This window comes from Symphalangus syndactylus, chromosome 9, assembly GCF_028878055.3.
Source record: "Symphalangus syndactylus isolate Jambi chromosome 9, NHGRI_mSymSyn1-v2.1_pri, whole genome shotgun sequence".
In the NCBI taxonomy this organism is placed as follows: domain Eukaryota; kingdom Metazoa; phylum Chordata; class Mammalia; order Primates; family Hylobatidae; genus Symphalangus; species Symphalangus syndactylus.
In genome coordinates this window covers 83119558-83142096 of record NC_072431.2, presented here as the reverse complement: position 1 = coordinate 83142096, position 22539 = coordinate 83119558, and the positions used below count along the sequence as shown (strand labels likewise).

The 22539-nt window shown below is 50.9% G+C and overlaps 1 protein-coding gene across 4 annotated transcripts in view; it reads right to left on the bottom strand.

The window, feature by feature from the left end:
* The window catches only part of TNS3 (tensin 3), a 314080-nt gene that overhangs the window by 261827 nt on the left and 29714 nt on the right, over positions 1-22539 (bottom strand). Inside the window, exon 1 of one of the 4 annotated variants that reach the window (XM_055293199.2) lies at positions 3296-3738. The exons of the other annotated variants lie outside the window; for them this stretch is intronic. Within the exon in view, the coding sequence (XP_055149174.1) occupies positions 3296-3373 (78 nt within the window). The 5' untranslated portion in view covers positions 3374-3738. Of the gene's footprint in view, positions 1-3295; positions 3739-22539 lie in introns of those variants that run through there. 4 annotated transcript variants of the gene reach the window in all.

Below are 22539 nucleotides of genomic sequence, written 5' to 3'. Positions count from 1 at the left end.
TAACTGAATCATGGGGGCAGGTCTTTCCTGTGCTGTTCTCTTGATAATGAATAATTATCGTGAGATCTGATGGTTTTATAAGGGGGAATTCCTCTGCACAAGCTCCTTCTCTTTGCCTGCTGCCATATGAGATGTGCCTTTCACCTTCCGAAATGATTGTGAGGCCTCCCCAGCACGTGGAACTGTGAGTCCATTAAATCCTTTTTCCTGTATAAATTGCCCAGTCTTGGGTATGTCTTCATCAGCAGCATGAAAATGGACTAATACAATCACCTAATAAAAAACTTCATGGCCAGGCACAGTGGCTCATGCCTGTAATCCCAGCATTTTGGGAGGCCAAGGCGGGTTGATCACCTGAGCTCAGAAGTTCAAGACCAGCCTGGCCAACATGGTGAAACTCCGTCTCTACTAAAAATACAAAAATTAGCTGGGCATGGTGACAGGCACCTGTAATCCCAGCTACTCGGGAGGCTGAGGCAGGAGAATCGCTTGAACCCGGGAGTCAGAGGCTGCAGTAGGCCGAGATCGTGGCACTGCACTCCAGCCTGGGTTGACAGAGTGAGACTCCATCTCAAAAAAAAGAAAAAATAAAGTAAGGGAGAGTCCTGAACCAAGCAGAAGCCTTCACATAAGTTCTGATACCTACACTACAAGCTCTGTGGCCCAGGACAAGTCACAACCTCTCTTAAATAGAAAAGATATCCTCCCCCTCCTGTCTCATAACAGCTATTGTAAATGACCAAACGCTATATAATCTATCAGTTCATAGGAATCAATGGGGCAGTTTTTAAAACAGCTGACCCAGGCTCCACCCCAGACCAATTAAATCAGATTACCTGGAGGTTGAATCAGAACACTGGAATGTTGTCAAACCCCCCACCCCAACTGCATCCCGTGATTCCAATTTGCAGCCAAGACAGAACCACCACTGTATATAACAGACTATACTATAAGTATCTATATACGTTTAAGGCACTGTTATTATGTAGTTGTTCCTATGTCGGTATCTGGTTTTTTCAAAGAGATTCCATCCTTTCTGATAACAGAGGTTGTGTGTTCAATGCTCTGCAAAAGAAGGATAATGATGCTGCTAATTATGCAGTCGGTAACACTAGCCAAGTGCTTCTGTGTCATTACCGTAATCACCACTAGTCTACAAACCATGATGGTGAGATGCAAAATCGAGATGCAGCACCACACAGCCGATAGATGAGGCATATGGGACTCAGGCCCCATATGCGTCAAGCCCCAGTCTCATGCTTAGTTAGACAACAGTAGCATTCAAACACCTAACAAACACATCTCTCTATTGCAATGCAGCAGCTGACACATACTTTTCACTCGTATTGCAGTTATTTGTTTATATGCCTTCTCTCCTGTGCTAGATTGCAATTTCCTAGATGCAGGACACCAGGCTCTTTCCCCTTTGTCCTCTTAGGGCCCTGCCCAGTGCCTGGCAGACAGTGGACCATGGACCTTCAATTAATATTTGTTGACCAAATGAATTAGCCACAGTCTGTGGGCCAAGGAAAGATACTGTGACCTTTTATTCCTTACAAATACCTTTATTCCAACCAGGGAGAAAGAGGCACTGTTTTCCTGCAGCTTTCTTGCCCACTGGTCCACAGCTAGAAAACTTCAAGAGGGAAACAGGAGAAGCACTGTTGCGAGGGCTCAGCCATTTGAATTGCTGGATCCCTGAGGAGTTCATTTAAGATAGTGTAATAACATCTGCTCACGCTTCATCTGTACATAACATCTCTATTGTGAAATGAGACCAGACGGGATTAGACTGCCCTTGTTTTCACCTGATACTGTGCTTTCATTTCTCCCAAAGGGGGAGAGGAGGCAGCAATGCTGAAGCATTTAGCAGGCTCAGTTCAGGAATCTAAATTGCACTTAATTGTTAGGAACAAAATGTTGGAAGGGTAGAGAGCAGGCTGCTGGTTCCATAAGGACTCCCTGAGGGGGACACAGTAATTAGTGCCGGTCTTGATTGTAAGGTCTCTTTTGAGAAAGAAAAATCTCCGCAAAATTGAACAGGGAGGTGCTCCCCATGAATGCTCCACTCGAATGCTCCACTCTGCCGAAATGCAAAACCGCAGGGACCTCTCCGATAGGTTCTCCCGGCTAAAGGTCGCCCTGGCAAAATGGTTACACACGCAAAAGTGCAAAGCTGCATCAGCACAATCCCAGCTATGTTTTCCTTTCAGGAAATATTCAGCTCCACCATAGTAAGAGGATTTAGGTGGGCATTCAGGCACCTGGGAAACCTTCAGAGGCATTCTGGAGAGGCAGACACTGATCAAAAACACATTCGCCGCCCAACTTTACTCTGAAATTAAACAGCCAGGAACACTTCAGGGCCTCGGGGATATTTCCCAGCCCACAGGGGGCCGGTATCTGGGGCAAGAGGGACACCCTCCACATCCAGCACTTATTGTTCCCACACTTCCAGGCAGCAGCGTTTGACCACTAAACTTTAAAAGGGAACGCAGTACACCTCAAGTAACCAGCTGAAATTTTGACAGTTTTTCACTCCACAGAACCTTACAAAAGTTTCAGAAAAACAAATACAATAAATGCCTGGTTGTTAGACTTAGGGAAAGGGCGGCTGAACCTAGCGGGGAGCCAACCAGCACCGCTCACGGTGTTTTAATTCAAACACCGTGAAGGGCCGTCCTGTGGACCACAGAGCGCCGCTGGAATCCATGCGGTCCCCAGGGAACCTGTAAAGATTCCTACATCCCAGCGCATCCCCCACGTCATTGCAGAGCTAAAATGCCCTTTACCTTTCCCAGAAACACGCGAGGGACAGCAGGTCTGCGCAATGGCCAGTATCCCAATTCCATTGCAGGGAAAGGAACCCAAGAAGCCTTTTCAAGAGGCAGCTGGGTTAGAAAGAGCTAAGCCCGATCCCTCTTCCACGCTTACCAGAAGACGCCCCCACTAGGCAAAGCTCCACTGGCCCTCTCGCTCCTTGCGCTGCGCGCGCACACACAAGGGTACACACGCACCCACCAGGACTCAGGCACGGACCAGCGTACACTTGCCTGCACACACAGACGCGCGCTCACAAGCACACACGCGTGGACGTGCAGACGGGGGTGCACAAACACACCGACATACGCGCACTGACAAGGACACACGTATACACATGAGCACAAGCGGGTACACACCGGCACAGCGTCCACCGGCACCAGTGCACACCCGGCGCAGCCCACGTGCGTGCAGCCCTGAAGGCGCCCGTGCCTCGCGCCCCCGGCCCTGCACACCAGCTCCGGGCCGCACTCACCTGGCGCCGGCGCCGGCGCGACCGGGTTCCGCGCGCGAACCCTCCCGGTGGCCCGGGGGTCAGGGCGCGCAGCCGCATGGCCGCCCCTGCCGCCCGCAGGGAGCCCGGCCTGACCAGGCGAGGACGGCCGCTGACCCCTCCCCAGCGGCGATCGGGGCAGAGGATACCTCCCGAGTCCCCCGCGGACACAAGTCCCAGGAAATGGCCAACACGGGAGGAGCCAAGGGCTCTCCGTGGCCGCCGGCCCAGGTCCCAGCCGCGCGCCGCCGCCTCCACGGCCACTCCCGCCCGTCAGAAGTCAGACGCCGGGAACAAAAGCCAGGCGCGAGCGCACGGTCCCGCACGGCGTCCCTCCATCTGACACGAATTAGCCCTCTCTCCCCCGCCCGCCCCAACCGCAGCTCCGAGAGAGCGCGGAGGCACAGGCTGAACCGCCAAACACTGGGAAAGTGGGTGAAGAAACGCCTTCCAAGCAGGGGGAGCAGGGTCTTGCAGCCGCCATCTGACTGGAATTACCGACGCGCCGCGCTTGGCGCAGGGTTCAGCTTTACCAGGATTTCAAACCTCTCCGAGAACACTGGCGAGGTGCTTAAAAGAATCAAAACCCGGCAAGCTCTTTGGCTTTCGGAATTTCTAAATCTTTACTATTATCCAGTCAATTCTGCATCTGTAATGAGCAGTAATCTACACTACCTTGGTAATCTACACTAGCAAACAGGGCATTTGGAGTGGAAAGCAGGGAAACACCGAGGCAGAAAGGTTTTTTTTTCTAATTTGCCTCTTCAACTAAAAAAAACTAGGAGCCTGGCCTTGCAGAGAGGGACACGCCTAACCAGGTGAGGATTGCAAGCAAAGGTCAAAGCACAGGACCGCCCGGGGCCTTGCACACCTGGGGGCTGGGCTGCACATCCCTGCCCCCCTCCCTATCTCCCAGCCTATCCCTCCCTCGCCCCCGCCATCCTGCTCCTGGCAAATCAGGACAATTCACAGCACATCTGGAGTCCCGTCTTCCTTTATGAGTCTGCGATTTTAGAAGGAAATTAGAAACCCAAAGTTCAGGAGATGAAGATGACAGGGTGATGGGAGAAGATGGACAAGCCAGGATCCTGAAGGAAGGGTCACTTAGAAACGCCAGGAGGAGAGGCGGGCAAGATCCACAGGCAGATCCCTCCTTTCAATGCCCGTCGGACTTCACCAGCCTTCCCGGGGCAGTAGATCTTGGCTGTCTACAAGAAGCTTTGTGGCGAGTCTAAAACTAAAAGAACATGTTCAAGATGAAGCCACTGCCTGTGGTCTATGGGGGGGGCAGCGGAAGAGACCCCTGCCTCAGAGCAGGATAGGGGGCCTTCTAGTCTCAGGCCAGCTAACACTGTACCCTTCACTCCAGGCCCAGCCTAGGGGCAGTGTCCCAGAGCTCAGCCTTTGTGGCTCCAACACTCTAACTTCAGATCTACAGCTCCACTTGCAACTCCACATGCCTTGGATGTGGGGAGCAGTCTGGGTGGGCTATCATGGCCTTTATGGCTGACATATGTGCAAATTCCAGCCATCAATTCAACTGGCCAACGTTAACCTCTCAAGTTCTGGCACTAAATATCCATCTTTCTATTTCTGCAGTAGAAGAGCAAAGCTGCTCTTCAACTTTGAACTACAAAGGAAAAAACCTCCTCCTAGAACACACCATTCTGGGTTCCAATTCCTCACTAAATCATCACCTGGTAGACAAGCAGGCATTCTCATTTCCCCCTGTCCTTCGAATGACACCATTATTCACCTTTTTCTATATTCATTCCTTCATTCATTTTTCTGTATTAATTCATCATTTTTTTCCTATAGCATATCCAAACTTTAGTTTTTTTCAAACATCTTTCCCTGAGAACACATCTGTATCGTATTCATTCCAGATTCCTTCACATCTGACACAATACCAGGCACATAGCAGTGCCTACAAATAGCTAAGAACAGGATATGCTGCTGTCGTGGTTTACCCAGGGCAAACATGCCCAGAGGTCAGCTGGATCTACCACTGCCCTTACCACGGTGCCCACGGGAACCGGCCAAAGAAATCTGAATTCAGCAATGAACAGATAGCCCCCAGCAGGATAAAACTCCTCCAACCTGAGTACCAGGATTCACACTCTCTGGGGTCCACCCAGGAACAGTGGCCAGGAGCACAGGCCAGCCCACTGCCTATGCAAGCCAGAGTGGAAGGCAAATGGTTGAAGGTGGCTTTTTATTACAGGGATACCCTGAATCTGCTCTTACTTATTTAAAAGGGTAGGCATTCAGAAAACTTCCACACTTCATTACTAGTAACAAATAGCATGCGTATGATAAACCTCCCCGGTGAGGACAACAAACTGATTTTTCACCGGCAAGAAACAGTGCTCAATCCTAAGGCGAATCCGCATTCATCAGCAGGCCGCCTCTCCAGCCCCTCTCCCTGGCCCCCACTCTTACCTCGTCCTGCCAGGCTTGCAATCTAGGCTTACACTCCAGGGTCCTTCTGCTCTGCGCCCTTGGGCTCACTTGGGGCTTCTCCCAACGCAGTTTCCCATTCTCCTTTCTGGCTGAAAACCGCTGTCCTGGGCTCAGTTGGAGATCCGCCTCCCATCTGACCTCCCAGACTGGTTAATCATCCTCCATGGCTGAGCCACCCAAGGATGGTTGGGGGCCCTGACCCTCTAGTGTGGTCATAAGTCTTGTGCCTCCAATAGGAAGTCCTAAATTTGTCTGGGATTTTCCACACACAGCACCAAGCAGGAGCAATAAACACTGGTGCAGGAATGAAAACATTCTGCTTTGCTGTATTTCCACCGCATCAACACTGGTGTTCACTGCCTGTCTCAGACCACACCCTTCTGAGTCCTCCCAGAAGTAAGCTGTAGCTGAGGGTCTTCGGATGTGAAGGGACTCAGAAGCCAGGGCACACACTCCTCCAGGCACAGACCCTCACCACAAAACTTGGGTGGCACACTGGCCTCACTCCATCTTAAGGCCACAGTGAGCTCTGTGCTGCTGCCCAGCTTCCAATTTTCTTCGTGCTTTGCCACAATCCTCTATGCTTTTTACTCACCAGGTTGTCTCACCCTAGCTTCTGACTGCACTTGGTTCCCAGGAACAAAACAAGGCTCTTCCCAGAAACAAAACGCGGTTGTTCCCAGGAATAAAATGAGGTTCTTCCCAGGGAGGATGAATTCCAGACGGCTAAGGCAGATATCAGCAAACCAGCCATCAGGAAGAGAGGCTACATCTCAACCTGGGTTGGAAACCCAGCTGGAACTAGGGACATGAGCCCCTCCATGAGTCAGACTTTAACACCAAATACAAGGTTCCCTGGGGGAGAGCTGAGGGGCCACTCGTGCCCGTTTTGCCATTGGAAACTGGAAGATGCTTCTGTGCGTCCATTCCCTCACACGATCATGCATTCACCCACAGATATGTGAGCAACGTGTGTGCTAGATATCAGAGGAAATACAGCGGCTGACTCACCCCGCCCTTCCCAGAGTGACGATCTACACACAGCGTTAGGAGGGGGCACGGAGTCCACAGATCATGGGAAGAACTCCATGAATGGGCTGTGACTTGAAGCAGAAGCAGACACTTTCCAGACAGGAAAAGAGGTGAGAAGAGGCAAGGATGGTAAAGTGCCGTATTTTTGGTGAACTGGCCAAAGGCTGGGTGGCTAATGCACAGCTGTGTTGGGACACTGAGGGTAAACAGGGCTCAAGAAGCAAGGACAGGGTGGTGAGCATGATTGCACAAAGCAGTGACAAGGAAGGAGGCCCCGGTACCGAGCTGGGCTGGACTCCATCGTCACAGGGGGCTCTAACTGGCAAAAAGGAAAAAGCAACACAGGTGTATGTTCATCCTGGAGGACCCCTGGAAGCCCTGGGAGGACACTTGGGAGAAAGCAGGAGTGGACATGGAAACTCTAGTTAAGAGAACCTCAGCCTCGGGCAACAGCCCTAGAAACACAGACGGCCATAGCAGTGGAGAGGTGGCGGGAGATTGGTCATGCACAAGGATCTGTGAGAAGAAAAATGGGAGCCACCTTCCTTTCCATTGGGGAGGAGCTTGCTAGTCTAGAAGGGGGGACATTATAGTAAGCCCTGTGTTGGGAGACAGGAATCAGATATTGGTGTGACTCAGAGTTTCCAATCTAGAGACGTAGATACATCTAGAAATCAAAGTAGATGTGAATGTGTGTATACACACCAGTGCACACACACACATGCACACACACACACAGAGATACTCCCAGCTCTGTCCTTGGAGGGTGGGGGGGGCTCCAATAGCAACAGTCACCCCCAATGAGCCTGAAATCTCTTCTTTTTGGCCAGAAAGTAAGATAGCACTCACACAACAATGGGTTTTTTAACAAAAAGACACGGGCCAGCCTGAAGAGGCTCCCACCAGGCAAACTGTAAACAACTTGGACATCAAAATAGTGATAATATTGGATTACGACCCATTGAATACAATACGAATCCAAGAATCTTTGAGTCCCTACTGATAGAAGCAAATGACCAAGGCCGGGCGCAGTGACTCACACCTGCAATCCCAGCACTTTGGGAGGCTGAGGTGGGCGGATCATGAGGTCAGGAGATTGAGACCATCCTGGCTAACACGGTGCCGTCTCTACCAAAAATACAAAAAAATTAGCTGGGCATGGTGGTAGGCGCCTGTAGTCCCAGCTACTCCGGAGGCTGAGGCAGGAGAATGGCGTGATCCTGAGAGACGGAGCTTGCAGTGAGCCAAAATTGCGCCACTGCACTCCACCCTGGGCGACAGAACAAGACTCCGTCTCAAAAAAAAAAAAAAAAAAAAGAAGCAAATGACCACAGAGACAGTCTCAGAGAGGCAATGGGAGGCCTGGGAGCAGGTTATTAGGAAAGGTAAAGGTCTCAGCTTCCATGCATCGTGGGATGGGAGACTCGGGAGTTATGTGCAGTGGAGAGACAGAATCTAATACGCTGTCACTGGTTGAACTTTAAAGAGAGTACATAGTCTCTAAATACTTTCCTTTATTTACTATAAAAGGGAAAAGAGTAAGTCAACAACAGAGAAGGCTTCAGTCTCCACCTAATCAAGGGGTCAAGGTGACCATGACCTTGGATGGGACAAGCCATGGCCGGCGCCACCTGTGATTCAGAGATGAGAACATGCATTACCACTGGGTGTTTCTGCAGAGAGGCATCATCTAAACCAAATCCTCACCACATCTTGGCCAGACAACCCAAGTGAGGGGTGTAGAGTCCAAATCCTTAGTCCCTCTGACGTGTGCTCACAGAGCCACTGCCCTAGCAGGATCCAGCCCTGATTCCCAATTCCTAACCTCAGTGCTCTGCAGTTGGGGCCACCAGATACTCTGGGCAGATGACTCCCAGCTCTCCTCTACCCACTACATGCCCATCGACACGAAATCGGACACAGCCAGTCCCACTGCTCCATGGCTTGAGGGTGTTCGAGTGTGAGGGAGTTCCTATGTGCCACCTAAAGCACATTTAAAAGCACTTTACAGCCGAACACGGTAGCTCACACCTGTAATCCCAACACTTTGGGAGGCTGAGGAGAGCAGATCACGAGGTCAGGAGTTCAAGACGAGTCTGGCCAACATAGTGAAACCCCGTCTCTACTAAAGCTACAAAAAATTAGCCAGGTGTGGTCGTGGGCGCCTGTAATCCCAGCTACTTGGGAGGCTGAGGCAGGAGAATCACGTGAACCCAGGAAGCAGAGGTTGCAGTGAGCCGAGATCACGCCATTGCACTCCAACCACGGGGAACAGTGTAAGACTGTCAAAAAAAAAAAAAAAAAAAAAAAAAAAAGCACTTTTCCTCTGATATTGAAAAAGACTGCCTTCAGTTTAAGGAATTTCTGACATCAGCAAGTTGGTGCCAGCTCTCATCTGCAGAAATTGAGCCTGGCCCTCTCTCCTTGTCCAAAGGCGGGAACATTGGTCACTGGGCAGCAGGAGACCCAGGCACTGTCTCTAGGGGCAGGTCTTGAACCTGGGTCCTGTCCAAACACAGACTTTGGGAAAATCCTCCCTCTTGTCTCTTTCCCTGTGCAGCCAGCTTGTGCTCCATCTGAAATCCAGAAGGGACAGTGTAACAGTGTGCTTCCCATGGCACTCACCCTCTGGGACATTCAGGAAGTGTTCAGGCACACTCGCATCTCACCTATCCAGCAAGCATCTTTCCACCTGTTCCCCAGGGCCATGCTGGAGGGGGAAGACCAGCAGAGGACTTTCGGGTACATGAGGTCGCAGGGGCTCAGGATATGTGCACGGGGCACCTGAAAGACTGGAGAGCTGGGGAGCTGGCTTCCAGTCCCTGCGGTGAGGGGGCTTTCGCCCAGGCTCTTACTGATCCAGTGACATCCTAGGGGACAAGGAGTCCAACTCCCAGAGTGGTATGAATGATCAAAGATGCCATTTGTGAAGTGCCTGGCCCTCAAGATGGTCCAAATCTGGAGTTATCCACTCAGGTGGAAGCAGGATTTGAAAGCAGTACTGCTTTGTCCTTTACACAACACTGTTTCTCATGAAAATCACACAGACACTCAGTAGATACGTGATGAATGAGAGTCCACTGGCCACAGAGGAGAGTGTATTTATTCCACCAGGTTAACCAAAACGTCTCCATTGGCTACAAAGTTCCCGGGCACGCAGCCTGTCCCCACCCATGGGAGTCCCCTGAGGTGTGCAGGCTCAGGCTGTCAATGAAATGTCATTCTGCGACTGCCACACTTCGGGGCTTCTTCTGACAAACAGATGGTGACTTCTGACATCCTTCGCATGGTGTTTTTGCCCCCCCTGGGGAAACCAGCATTTGTTCTCCGTTTCCCTCTGCTCTGACTCGTCACAGAGTTCCTTCCCCCTGACTTTGAGAAGTAAATAAAAAATGCTTTCCCTACAAAATTCACCTCCAGTGGGTGCTTCCTCCCTCTTCCCTGCTCAAAACAGAGCTGTTTCATTACAGAATGTGCACAGGAGAGCCACAAAAAGTGTTAAATTAAGGTGGCTCTCCCCAGCCCCCTCCAGCTAAGTCCCTGGTAGGATCTCGCCCCCTTCCCTCCCTTCAGAGGAGCAGGAAGAGTCAGGGGCTGGTGCCAAGAGGAGCATCTTCCTTCCTTCACCTACCCATGCATGGGGGTGGGGGTGCCCGGCCCGAGAGATAAACAAGGGCCCACCTGTCTCCACCCCTCACAAGCACGGAGCACACCTTTCTCATGGTAAAATGGACCCCCACAGCTATGGGCTGTCTGTGTGCCTCCAAAATCCATATGTTGAAATCCTCACCCACGAGGTGATGCTATTAGGAGGTAAGGCCTTTGGGAGGTGCTTGGGTCATGAGGGGAGACTCTGCATGAATGGGGTTACTGCCTTTGAAAAAGGGACCCCACAAGACCCTTCACCCATTCTGCCATGGGAGGACACAGATAGAAGGTGCCTTTGATAAACCAGGAGCCAGCCCTCACCAGACAATATCCCAGAGCCTTGATCTTGGACTTCCAGCCTCCAACTGTGATAGCTTCTAGAACTGCCTGAGGTCACAGAGCTAAATAACCACAAGCCCAAGTCCCCAGGTCCAGCTTACAGACCTACTGCTACCAATGGGTGTCCCAGGACCCAGGCACGGGTGAGCAGAGCATCCGCGCACTTCCGACAAGCCAGTTTCCTCCTGTCAAATGAGCTGCCCCACCTATTCTAACCAAAAATGAGAACACGGGAAACTGTCTAGTTAAGAGGTGCCCTTGGCCGGGCGCGGTGGCTCACGCTTGTAATCCCCTACTTTGGGAGGCCGAGGCGGGCGGATCACGAGGTCAGGAGATCGAGACCACTGTGAAACCCCGTCTCTACTAAAAATACAAAAAAAATTAGCCGGGCGTGGTGGCGGGCGCCTGTAGTCCCAGCTACTCGGAGAGGCTGAGGCAGGAGAATGTCGTGAACCCAGGAGGCAGAGCTTGCAGTGAGCCGAGATCGCGCCACTGCACTCCAGCCTGGGCGACAGAGGGAGACTCCGTCTCAAAAAAAAAAAAAAAAAAAAAAAGAGGTGCCCTGTGCTGAGGACATCATGATTTACTTTTCCACTCCTTGCCAAGCATCTCTTCACCATCATGTTGACTCCAAGCAGAAGAACCCTGCAGAGTTAGTTTGTACGAAAAGCCTGCAGACCCACGATGTTAGGACTTACTTTGCCACTTTGAGCACCTCGAACACTAAAAATGGAGAGAGGTATGTTCACTTCCTCCAGTGAGGTGGAGAAAAAGGACACAGTTGTTGGTGTTGTGCCTGGCCTTTTAAACTCTTCCGTGATAATACACTGAGATGCGTAAGAGGGCATTTTCTTTTTCTTTTTTTTCTTTTTTTTTTTTTTTGAGATGGAGTCTCACTCTGTCACCTGGAGTGCAGTGTGGTGCAATCTCGGCTCACTGCAACCTCCGCCTCCCAGGTTCAAGCGATTCTCCTGCCTCAGCCTCCCGAGTAGCTGGGACTACAGGTATGCGCCACCATGCCCAGCTAATTTTTGTATTTTTAGTAGAGACAGAGTTTCACCATATTGGCCAGGCTGGTCTCTTCTAGAACACCAAGGAAGAGCTAGATGGTAGTGCATGCCACTGGTCACGAAAGGGGAGGGCTTTCTTCACTCCCCTCCCATAGAAATCTCTGTTACTCTGTTTGATGTGGACAAGGCGCCCAAGGCTCTAGGAAGTTTAACAACCTGCTCAGCTTCAAAACCTGCGTCAGATCCTTAAACAGGGTGCTGAGGGCAAGAGGACCCAGCCTGGTCTCCCCTCCCTTGGGGGGCTCCCATGGGGAGGCTGGGGCAGTGGGAATGCAGGTCACCCACAGATAGCCATCTCAGTTACCAGTGTCTTTTTGGAAACCTCTCTAATCGACCCCGGTCCTTTCACACCTCCCCAGTTTCTTCCTGACCGAAAATGCCCCAACATTCCCTGACTTAGATCGGAAAGTGACCACTGGATCACATCTGGAACTGTGGGTAGTGAAGCCCTAGGGGATCCCACCTGGGGGCAGCCTGAGCAGTTCTCAGCCAACACTACTCCTCAGATCCCCTGCAGAAGCTGGTTAAAAACATACTGACATCACACAAACTCCACCCCTACCACTCACATCACAGTCAGGGGACATCACAGTCTTGGGGGAACCCTAGGCAGTGATGTTTCTTCACAGTCTTCCCAGGGGCTCTGATCTGTAGTTGGGTTAAGAAGCACAGAGCCATGAGATTTGGGGACAGAGGCAGGTGCCCTGCTCTCCTGTAGCCTGGAGCCTCCCCCAGGAGGCCTGGACCGAGGTGGGCCAGAGAGCTGAGGCGTACCCTGACCCCACTCCTCTACTCACTGCCTGCGGGTTTATTATTAATTATTCTGGGCCACAGTTTCTTCATCTGCTAAAACGGATGATCAAATTGCAACCAACCTCGAAAGCTTCTTATGAGGATTATGCCGGACAGTACACAGAGGGGGCTCTGGTACCACATCCACTAACCATCCCTTCTCTTCCCTCTGCTATGAGGAGTCCCAGCAGCCCTTACTGCTTTGAGGGTAAGGGGGGAGATTCTTCCCAGACAGTGTAAAACCGATACATGGTTTCTGAAGAAGTTGAGCTGTTTTTATTAATATTAACAAATTTTATCTACTTACTACTGAAGTTTTTTTAAAAAGCAAGTTGTTTATGTTATTATTGCAACTACAAGTCAGTATTTTTATGCCCCGGTTGGAGTGAGACAGGCAGGGCTGGAGAGTCACAGCCTGCTCTGGAGAAGCTCAGCAGAGGGCAGGGTCTTGGGGGCCATCCCCCACTGGTATGGAGTCAACCTCAACACTCCATCTTCCCATACAAGTGGAAGATGTGCCCTCGTAAAAACTCCAGGCTGGCCCTGGTCCCACCACCATCAGCGCTCCAAGGGAGCTAATAATTAAATGCCTCCAATTTAAAGTTCAGTAGAAGGTGGCCCTGCCCTTCCACACAGAGGGGACTCCCAGGTCCCCAACTGAGTGTGATGCTCTTGCCTCGAAGTAATCCCTACGTTACCCAAATCTAACCCCCAAGAAGTTTCCAGTACATGAAAAGCATGCTTCCAGTAGATAACATTGCAATGCTCCAACCCAGAAAAAAGGAAAAACCAAAATCTCCATCCACACTCAAGAGAGCAGAAATAGAGCAGAAATGAAGCAGCAGAGGCCCTGTTGTCAGCCACGTATCTGACAGCCCAGGGTCCAGCCTCCTGAGCCTTGATCTCCCACCAGCAGCACTGCCCAGAGAATGAAGCAGGAGGGATTGGGAGAGGCCCTGGGCTGGGGCAGCTGGACACGCACACTCCCAAGGACCCCTGAGCCACTCCAGACGAGGGCTGCGACCACCAGCTGCCTGGGACCCTGCCCCAGCATATCAGGAGGCTGGCACAAGGTACAGTGGGTGACCAAGGTGGCCAAGACAGCAAGGAGGCTCCCACGTTGGTATGTACCATTCTTCCACCCACTCATAATTTAGTCTCAAACCCAGCTCAACACCCAGGGTCTTCCTGGCACATCCACATACACAGGTCACCAAAAACCAGAAACAACGAGGATGTGGTTCTCATTTCACAGCCGAGGGGCCGAGGCTCAGACCTTAAGCATCTTACCTGAGCCACCTGTCTCACATGACATCCACGTCGGGCACCCCCTGGCCTCGCACACAGTCACCGCACAGCAGCACTGCTGTTCCGGAGCTGGACTGAGCACCCAGGACCTGCCATCACTGGAGGAGAGTTCCTTCCTCACAGTCGTCCTGCGTCCCAGCCCTGTGCACATCCACTGCGTAAGAGCCTGAGGAAAACCCCTCCCCAGGCGGCCCAGGACGGTGAGGTGCTGAGGCTGGGGGCCTGTGGGCGATTTCTACACATCTATTTTCAGCTTCCTAAAAGGTTCAATGTATTGCTCTTATAATTATTTTTAAATACCACTAAAGTATACTTACAGCATAGTACTCACAATCCTCTTTTCCTCCTTATTTAAAAAAAAGTTTTTAAATGTTATTCAAGCAAAGAAAAAGGCAGTTCAAGTCCCACCTCACCACTGAAGCTTCTCATCCCGTGTCTGCAGTGACAGCCATCACTGTCCACCCAGGCTAGCAGGGAACAGACATGGGCTTGCGGCATACCCCACTCATACTATAAACTAGGCGTGTGCCAAGACCGTGGCCTCTCAGTGTGTGTGCTCAGCACCCGCCTGGTAAGACACGGCTGTGCTCAACAGGCGCTGCAGATGGAATGACTAAACTGACAAAGACAGACGCCAGGTTTTAAGGTCACCCCCTTGACTACCACACCCCTCGGTCACGCCCTGGGCTGGGCCTTTGGAACACCCTGAGCTGTGGCCTCCTATCTGCTGCCCTTTGAATTTCTGATTAGATGGTTTACAATTATACCGGCAGAGTTCATCTGTCCATTCATTCATTCCCAAGTTTATAGCCTAGGAGGGAGCAGAGAGAAGATAAAGCCAAAGAGGCGGTGGACCCTCCAGGGTGAGGAGGGAGGGAGGCAGTGTGTGTCGGGCTCCAGTGTAGACTGGGCCTTGCCCAAAACAGGTAGGCAGAGGCTCAGGAGCAAAGGGTGGGAGTGGGGCGGAGGGCAAAGCGAAGAATTGTGTTGACTTCAACTGGGCTAAGAATTAAAAGAGATAAGGGGCCTGTGTCGGGGAGTGGAGGGCAAGCGTGGGTGGGGACCTCCAGGAGTAACCCGCACTCAGTGGAGCCCTGGGGACATTAGATTTGCAGGCATGCTTCTGCTGAAATTGCTGAAATTGCAGGGGGCAGCAGCACACACTGGACACGAAGACACTCGTATCAATGGGGTTCTGGAAGCTGCTCCTCCCAGCCCTCTGGGTATCCACTGTTAGTTACCAGCACAAGGTCCTGGAGACAACCCTACAGTTCCATCAGCTGGCCAGGTCCACATTGGGCATCTTCCCTGCATAAGTTCAGGAAGATGAAGGTCAGAGGGACAGCAAGCCAAGGTCACTGCCTTCCAGGAGCCCTCAGCATGGCCCCAAGTCTACGCCGCCATCCACCCCTCCACAGTCCTTACTCATCAGAGCATAGCTGCTCTGTGCAGCAACGCACGCAGGAGCTAAAGCCTCCCAACAAACCTCAGCCCAGAAGACAGCGGAGACCACTGCAGTTCACCGGCTCATGTGCAACGCTTCCAGGTGCCAAACCCAGATGCACATGCACAGTGGGCTCCAGCATTGTCCCCAGCCACCCTGGCTCTCATTCTCCAACTCCTGACGGAGTCTCACACTGTCACCCAGGCTGGAGTGCAGTGGCGTGATCTCAGCTCACTGCAACCTCTGCCTCCCAGGTTCAGGCATTTCTCCTGTGTCAGTCTCCCAAGTAGCTGGGACTACAGGCATGCACCACCACACCCAGCTAATTCTGTATTTTTAGTAGAGACGAGGTTTCACCATGTGGGTCAGGCTGGCCTCAAACTCCTGACCTCAGGTGATCCACCTGCCTTGGCCTCCCAAAGTGCTGGGATTATAGGGGAGAGTCACCACCCACCCCGTCCCTCCAGCTCCTAACCTTCACGTTTTTCTTGCCTGCGCCAACTTTCCCAGTGGCATACAGCCTGCTGTAATACATCCCATCTTTGAAAACACAACCCTCCTTGGATGCCCACCCAGCCTTCCCATACCTGGCCTATTTCTCTGCTGTTCCCCTTATAGGAAGTCTTCCTCAAAGGCTGACTATAGTCACTGCCCCTTACCCCAAGGCTCATGGGCTCCAGAATCCATGTTCAACCCATCTCACTGGAACTTTCCATAAGTCAACTCCTAGCCATAGCCTGTCAGACCCAGTAAGGGACACTTGCCCCTCACTTTATTCCAATCCCAGCCGCATTTGAACACACCATCTCCTGACGCATTTTCTTCCCTGGTCGCTGTGACCCCATGCCCTACCTCACTGGTCCTGCCTCTGTCTCCTTTGGAGGGTCTTATCCCCTTGGGTACTTCTAAGTTTCAGGGTGCCTGGGCTCCGACCTGAAGGTCCTCCGTGTGCATGCACCCCCAGGCCGGCTGTCACCCTTCCCACCACCTGTCTGCCGGCTGATGGTCCTGACCGCTCCAAGCTTCTTCTCCCCTGACCTGCTGAGTCCTGAGCACCACCTTCTCCCACCTTCACTGGGCCATCCCTGTAGCACCGCTCACTTCAACCCTCCAAATAAGAACTCCCAGTTTTCTTCCCAACACGTCCTCCCTGCTGCTCTGTCTGCACAAATAGCACCACTTCCCTACACCGTCAAGTCTCAACTTTGGGGCTCCGTCTCTTTCTCTTACAGCACACAGCCAATCTGTCAGCAAGCCCTGCAAAATAAAGCCCCAAAAAGGCCCAGTTACCCGGTCTCCACTCCCACCATCCTGGTCCACCCACCACTGAACTGACCATCTTTCTGCATCCACAGGCCAACCAAATGGAACTTCTTAAGACAGGAATCAGGACATGACAATGTAGCACAAAACCCTCTCCAGCTTTTAGAATCTACACCCTTAAAAAATAAATAAATAGGCCGGGCGTGGTGGCTCACGCCTGTAATCCCAGCACTTTGGGAGGCCAAGGCAGGTGGATCACGAGGTCAGGAGATCGAGACCATCCTGGCTAACATGGTGAAACCCCATCTCTACTAAAAATACAAAAAATTAGCCGGGTGTGGTGGCGGACGCCTGTATTCCGGGCTACTCAGGAGCCTAAGGCAGGAGAATGGCATGAACCCAGGAGGCGGAGCTTGCAGCGAGCCAAGATCACGGCACTGCACTCCAGCCTGGGCGACAGAGAAAGACTCCGTCTCAAAAAATAAAATTAAATAAATAAATAAATAAATAAATAAATAAAAGTTATTTTGGCCAGGCGTGGTGGCTCACACCTGTAATCCCAGCACTTTGGGAGGCCAAGGTGGGCAAGTCATGAGGTCAGGAGATTGAGACCATCCTGGCCAACATGGTGAAACCCCGTCTCTACTAAAAATACCAAAAAAACTTAGCCAGGTATGGTGGCGGGTGCCTGTAATCCCATCTACTCGGGAGACTGAGGCAGGAGAATCACTTGAACCCAGCCAGGAGGCGGAGGTTGCAGTGAGTTGAGATCATGCCACTGCACTCCGGCCTGGCGACAGAGCGAGACTCCGTCTCAAAAAAACAAAAAAAAGTTCTTTTCATGAGCCCACAGACCAACGTGATCTAGTAGCCCCTGCCTATTTCTGGCCTGCTCTCCAGCCTCCTCAGCCAGGTGCTGCCTCAGGACATTTGCACTTGTTGTTCCTTGCACGCGGGACTCACTTCCCCCACATCCTTGCCCCGTTTACGCCTCTCCTGCATGAAACGTCCATCCACCTCGGTCTTATAGTCATCGGGATGAAAAACCCACCTCTAAGAGGGCTTAAACTCTAGTCCATCTGCCCATCCAATCCACAGAGATCTCCCTGCCTAGAACACAGCTAAGGATTTGCTGAATGAATGAATGATACTCCTGATGGGCCCTGGCACACAGACCGCCTACTGACCCATTCCAGGTTTTTCATGCTCTGACCAGAACACTGCAGTATCAACTCTACCCACGTTCCTGCCCTCCCACCTCCATCCCCACAACCTAGTTACTTCCTTTGGTTCTTGACAGGGGTGCCAGACCCATGCCTTGGTCTCCTCTCCCCTCTTCCATCCCTCCCACCCATCCCCACTCAGCTGAGCATTGGTCCCCAAATGCAACACTGAGGTCTCCCCTGCAAGACCTTCTCAGGGAGGATCGGGCAAGGTCTTCTGGCCCCAGGCCTCAGGGCCCCACCAAAGTTCTTACATCACAGAGAAGCCCTGCACCCTCACCCTGCCCTTCACCTATCCAAGGCCCAGACATGAGAAGGGGCCCATGCCTGTTTGCTGAATTAATGAAGGAAGGAAGAAGGCAAATGGGAATAGAAACACGGCCCCATGGTTCCATGGCCAGCAATGTCCACAGTAAGCTTTCATGTATGGAGAGGGCTTGGTGAACTGCACAGCCCTTTGCAAAAGATAAACGCGTAGAACAAATGGGTGAGCAGCCAGACCATAGGATCTGTCCTGGAAGGCGGTAACCTTGGCTTGCTGTCCCTCTGACCTTCACCTTCCCAACCTCATGTAAGGAAGATGCTGTCCCTAGTTGTCCCACAGCAAGACAGCTAGGACCAGGAGACAGAAGCACAAAGACACATTTGCAGCAGGGTCTCAATGGGCAAGGCACATGCAAACAAAACCTCTATGTTCTCATTTAAAACACTTATCACAATGGTCAATTCTCCTTCAAGGAATGTGTTCTAAGGCAATGACCACGCCTGGAAAGATCTACGTGGAAGGGCAGGGTACAGAATTATGCACAACAAAAAAAGCTGGAAGCAGTCTTAATAGCCAGCAACTGGCCGGGTGCGGTGGCTCACGCTTGTAATCCCAGCACTTTGGGAGGCCGAGGAGGGCGGATCACGAGGTCAGGAGATCGAGACCAAGGTGAAACCCCGTCTCTACTAAAAAATACAAAAAAAAATTAGCCGGGCATGGTGGCGGGCGCCTGTAGTCCCAGCTACTCAGAGAGGCTGAGGCAGGAGAATGGCGTGAACCCGGGAGGCGGAGCTTGCAGTGAGCCGCGATTGCGCCACTGCACTACAGCCAGGGCGACAGAGCGAGACTCCGTCTCAAAAAAAAAAAAAAAAAAAATAGCCAGCAACTGGGCTCTGGTCATTTTATGGTACTAACATAGAATGGGATTCGAATACTATGAAGTCACTAAAAATAATAATCACATCCATATTCACTTATATGGAAAACACCCATGGGATATTAACAAAGTTACAAAACAAAACAGACCTAAGTTTTGGTCATTCCTAAACAGCCTTACCCCACTCCTGAGGAGTCATACCATCCCAAAGAGACAGAATTTTGCTGTGGAGTGACTGAGCACATCTCCCAAGTCTGCACCCAGCCAAGGAACATGAGCTCACTCAGAAAAGGGGTGAAGAGGGGCTCAGCCTCTTGGGAGCCTGGGTGAATACCATTCACCAGACCTACGGGAAGCGCCAGGAAGATCTTCCTAAAACACCCGGTTCCTTCAGGAAGCATCTCCTCGGAGTGCCCCTGCTTCTTTCTCAAATGGGCAAGCTGGGCTCCCTGCCACACAGAGGGCAGACAAGCTCTAGCACCTGAGCTCCCGGGCAGAAGGCTGGCCTGGTGTCCACTTCCTGCCGCTGGACTCGGGAACCAAGCAAGAGCAGGTGGCTAGATCCTGGGCACGTTCTGAAGGTGGAGGCCCAGTGGGGCCCAGCCATGGACTGGATGGTTCTGTCTCGCTCCAGGTGCTTCCTTAAGCAAATGGGGAGACCACGGAGGAGGTGGGTGGCGGCACAAAACGTCATGTGGCTGGAGCCCTGGTTGTGGCCACCTCAGGCCAAAGGGAAGGAGCTAGAGTTCCAGCATAGCCACCAGGATCAGGGGAGCCTTCGGCGGGGTCAAGGTTCAAAACTACAGGCAAGGAGACCCCCAGTGGAACAATCCATGCCTTGGGGAGCACTTTGAAAAGTCATTGGACAGTCTACAATGAGAACTACAAAAACATTTGCACTGCAGACCCTGCTCTTTCTATACCTGTGAATCTCAACTCAAGAAGTGTCCATGGACAGGAGAGAAACAACATCCCACACAGGCAAAGTTAAGTCAAAAGACCAAGGTTCACACTGTGCACATGTGTGTTAGATGAGTGGAGAGTAAGAAGTGTGCAAATTCATGGAATGGAAGTATGGCTGTTATCACCCTAAATTCTTGCACTTGCAGAGACTGAAATAATAGGGAATGAGGTCTGCTAAGGCACAGCTGGAGTGGGGCAGGGGTGGGGTGGGGAGGGAGGCTACAAAACCGTGTGTCCACAGGGAGCGATCCTTGGCCTCTCTGCAAATGCACTTCTTGTGTTAGAGTGCCTTTACAAGGAAAATGGAAACATTTAAACAGACATTGAAAAGGAGCCGCATTGTTACCCACCATATTTATCTGCATAAACCTCCCCACGCCCATCACATTCTTCTGGCACACCTAATTCATTTCTTTTTTTCATTCTTTTTCTCCTGAGGCTATTTTGGCTGCAAGATAGATTCTAACAGAATAACAGGGATTTGACAAATAAAAGGAATGCTTAGGGATGCGTTAACGGTAATCTTGCCAAGCCAGGAAGCCGTCTAGAGCTTGGAACATGGGTGAAGGCTAGAAACAATTTGCCTGGAGAAATAAGGAGAAAAATAACAACAAAAAATCACTCTCTGCCTCTGTTGCAGAAATCAACAAGACACATACAGGCAGACATACCTCATTTTATTGTGCTTTGCTTTACTGAACTTTGCAGATACTGAGTTTTTTTTTTTTACAAACTGAAGGCTTGTGGCAACCCCACGTCAGTGCCATTTTCCCAAAAGCATGACCTCACTTCAGGTCTCTGTGTCACATTTTGGAAGCTCTCACCGTATTTCAAACTTTTTCATTACTATTATATCTTTCCTAGTTATTTGTGATCTGTGCTCTTTGATGTTACTATTGTAATTGTTTTGGGGTGCCATGAACCAAATCCATAGAAGACAGCAAACTTAATGGATAAAGGTTCTGTGTGTTCTGATGCTCTGGACTGCTCGTTCCCTCTCCTTGGACCTCCCTATTTCCTGAGACACAACAACACTGAAATCAGGCCAATTAATAACCAGTAAGTGTTGAAGTGAAAGGAAGAGTCACATCTCTTAAAAGCTAGAAATGAGAGCTTAGTGGGGAAGGCATGTGTTCAGACAGGCTAAAAGCCAGGCCCCTCGTGCCAAACAGTTAGCCAAGGTCCAAACGCAAATGAAAAGTTCTTGAAGGAAATTAAAAGTGCTACTCCAGTAAACACACGAATGATAAGAAAGCAAAACAGCCTCTTTGCTGATACAGAGAAAGTCTGAGTGGTCTGGATTAGAAGAACAAACCAGCCACCACATTCCCTTAAACCAAAGCCTAATCTAGAGCAAGGCCCTAACTCTCTTCAATTCTATGCAGACTCAGCAAGGTGAGGAAGCGGCAGGAGAAAAGTGTGAAGCTAGCAGAGGTTGGCTCAAGAGGTTTAAGTTAAAAAAGCCATCTCCATAACATAACAGAGTAAGGTGAAGCAGCAAGTACTAATGTAGAAGCTGCCACAAGTTATTCAGAAGATCTAGCTAAGACCATTGATGAAGGTGGCTACACTAAACAACAGATTTCAATGCAGACAAAATCAGCTTTCTATTGGGAGAAGATGCCACCTAGGACTTTCATAGCCAGAGAGGAGAAGTCAATGCCAGGTTTCAAAGCACAGGCTAACTATCTTATGAGGGGCTAAGGCAACTAATGACTGTAAGTGGAAGCAAATGCTCATTTATCGTTTGGAAAATTCCAGAGCCCTTAAGAATTATGCTAAATCTATTCTCCCTGTGCTCTATAAATAGAACAGTAAAGCCTGGATGACAGAACTTCTGCATACAGCATGGTTTATTGACTATTTTAAGCTCACTGTTGAGACCTACTCTTCAGAAAAAAAGAGATTCCTTTCAAAATATTACTACCTGTTGACAATGCAGGTGGTCATGCAGCAACTCTGACAGAGACGTACAAAGAAATGAATGTTGTTTTCATGCCTACTAACACAACATCCATTCTACGGCCCATGGATCAAGGAGTAATTTTGACTTTCAACTCTTACTTTTTTTTTTTTTTTTTGAGACGAAGTCTGGCTCTTATTGCCCAGACTGGAGTGCAATCGTGCGATCTCGGCTAACTGCAGCCTCCGGCTCACTGCAACTTCCACCTCAAGGTTCAAGTGATTCTCCTGCCTCAGCCTCCCGAGTAGCTGGGACTACAGGCACCCGCCACCAAGCCTAATTTTTATATTTTTAGTAGAGACGGGGTTTCACCATGTTGGCCAGGCTGGTCTCAAACTCCTGACCTCAGGCGATCCGTCCACCTCGGCCTCCCAAAGTGCTGGGATTACAGGCGTGAGCCACTGCGCCTGGCCCACAAGTCTTACTTTTTAAGAAATACATTTTGGGCCGGGCACAGTGGCTCACACCTGTAATCCCAGCACTTTGGGAGGCCAAGGCGGGTGGATCACCTGAGGTCAGGTGTTCAAGACCTGCCTGCCCAACATGGTGAAACCCTGTCTCTACTAAAAATACAAA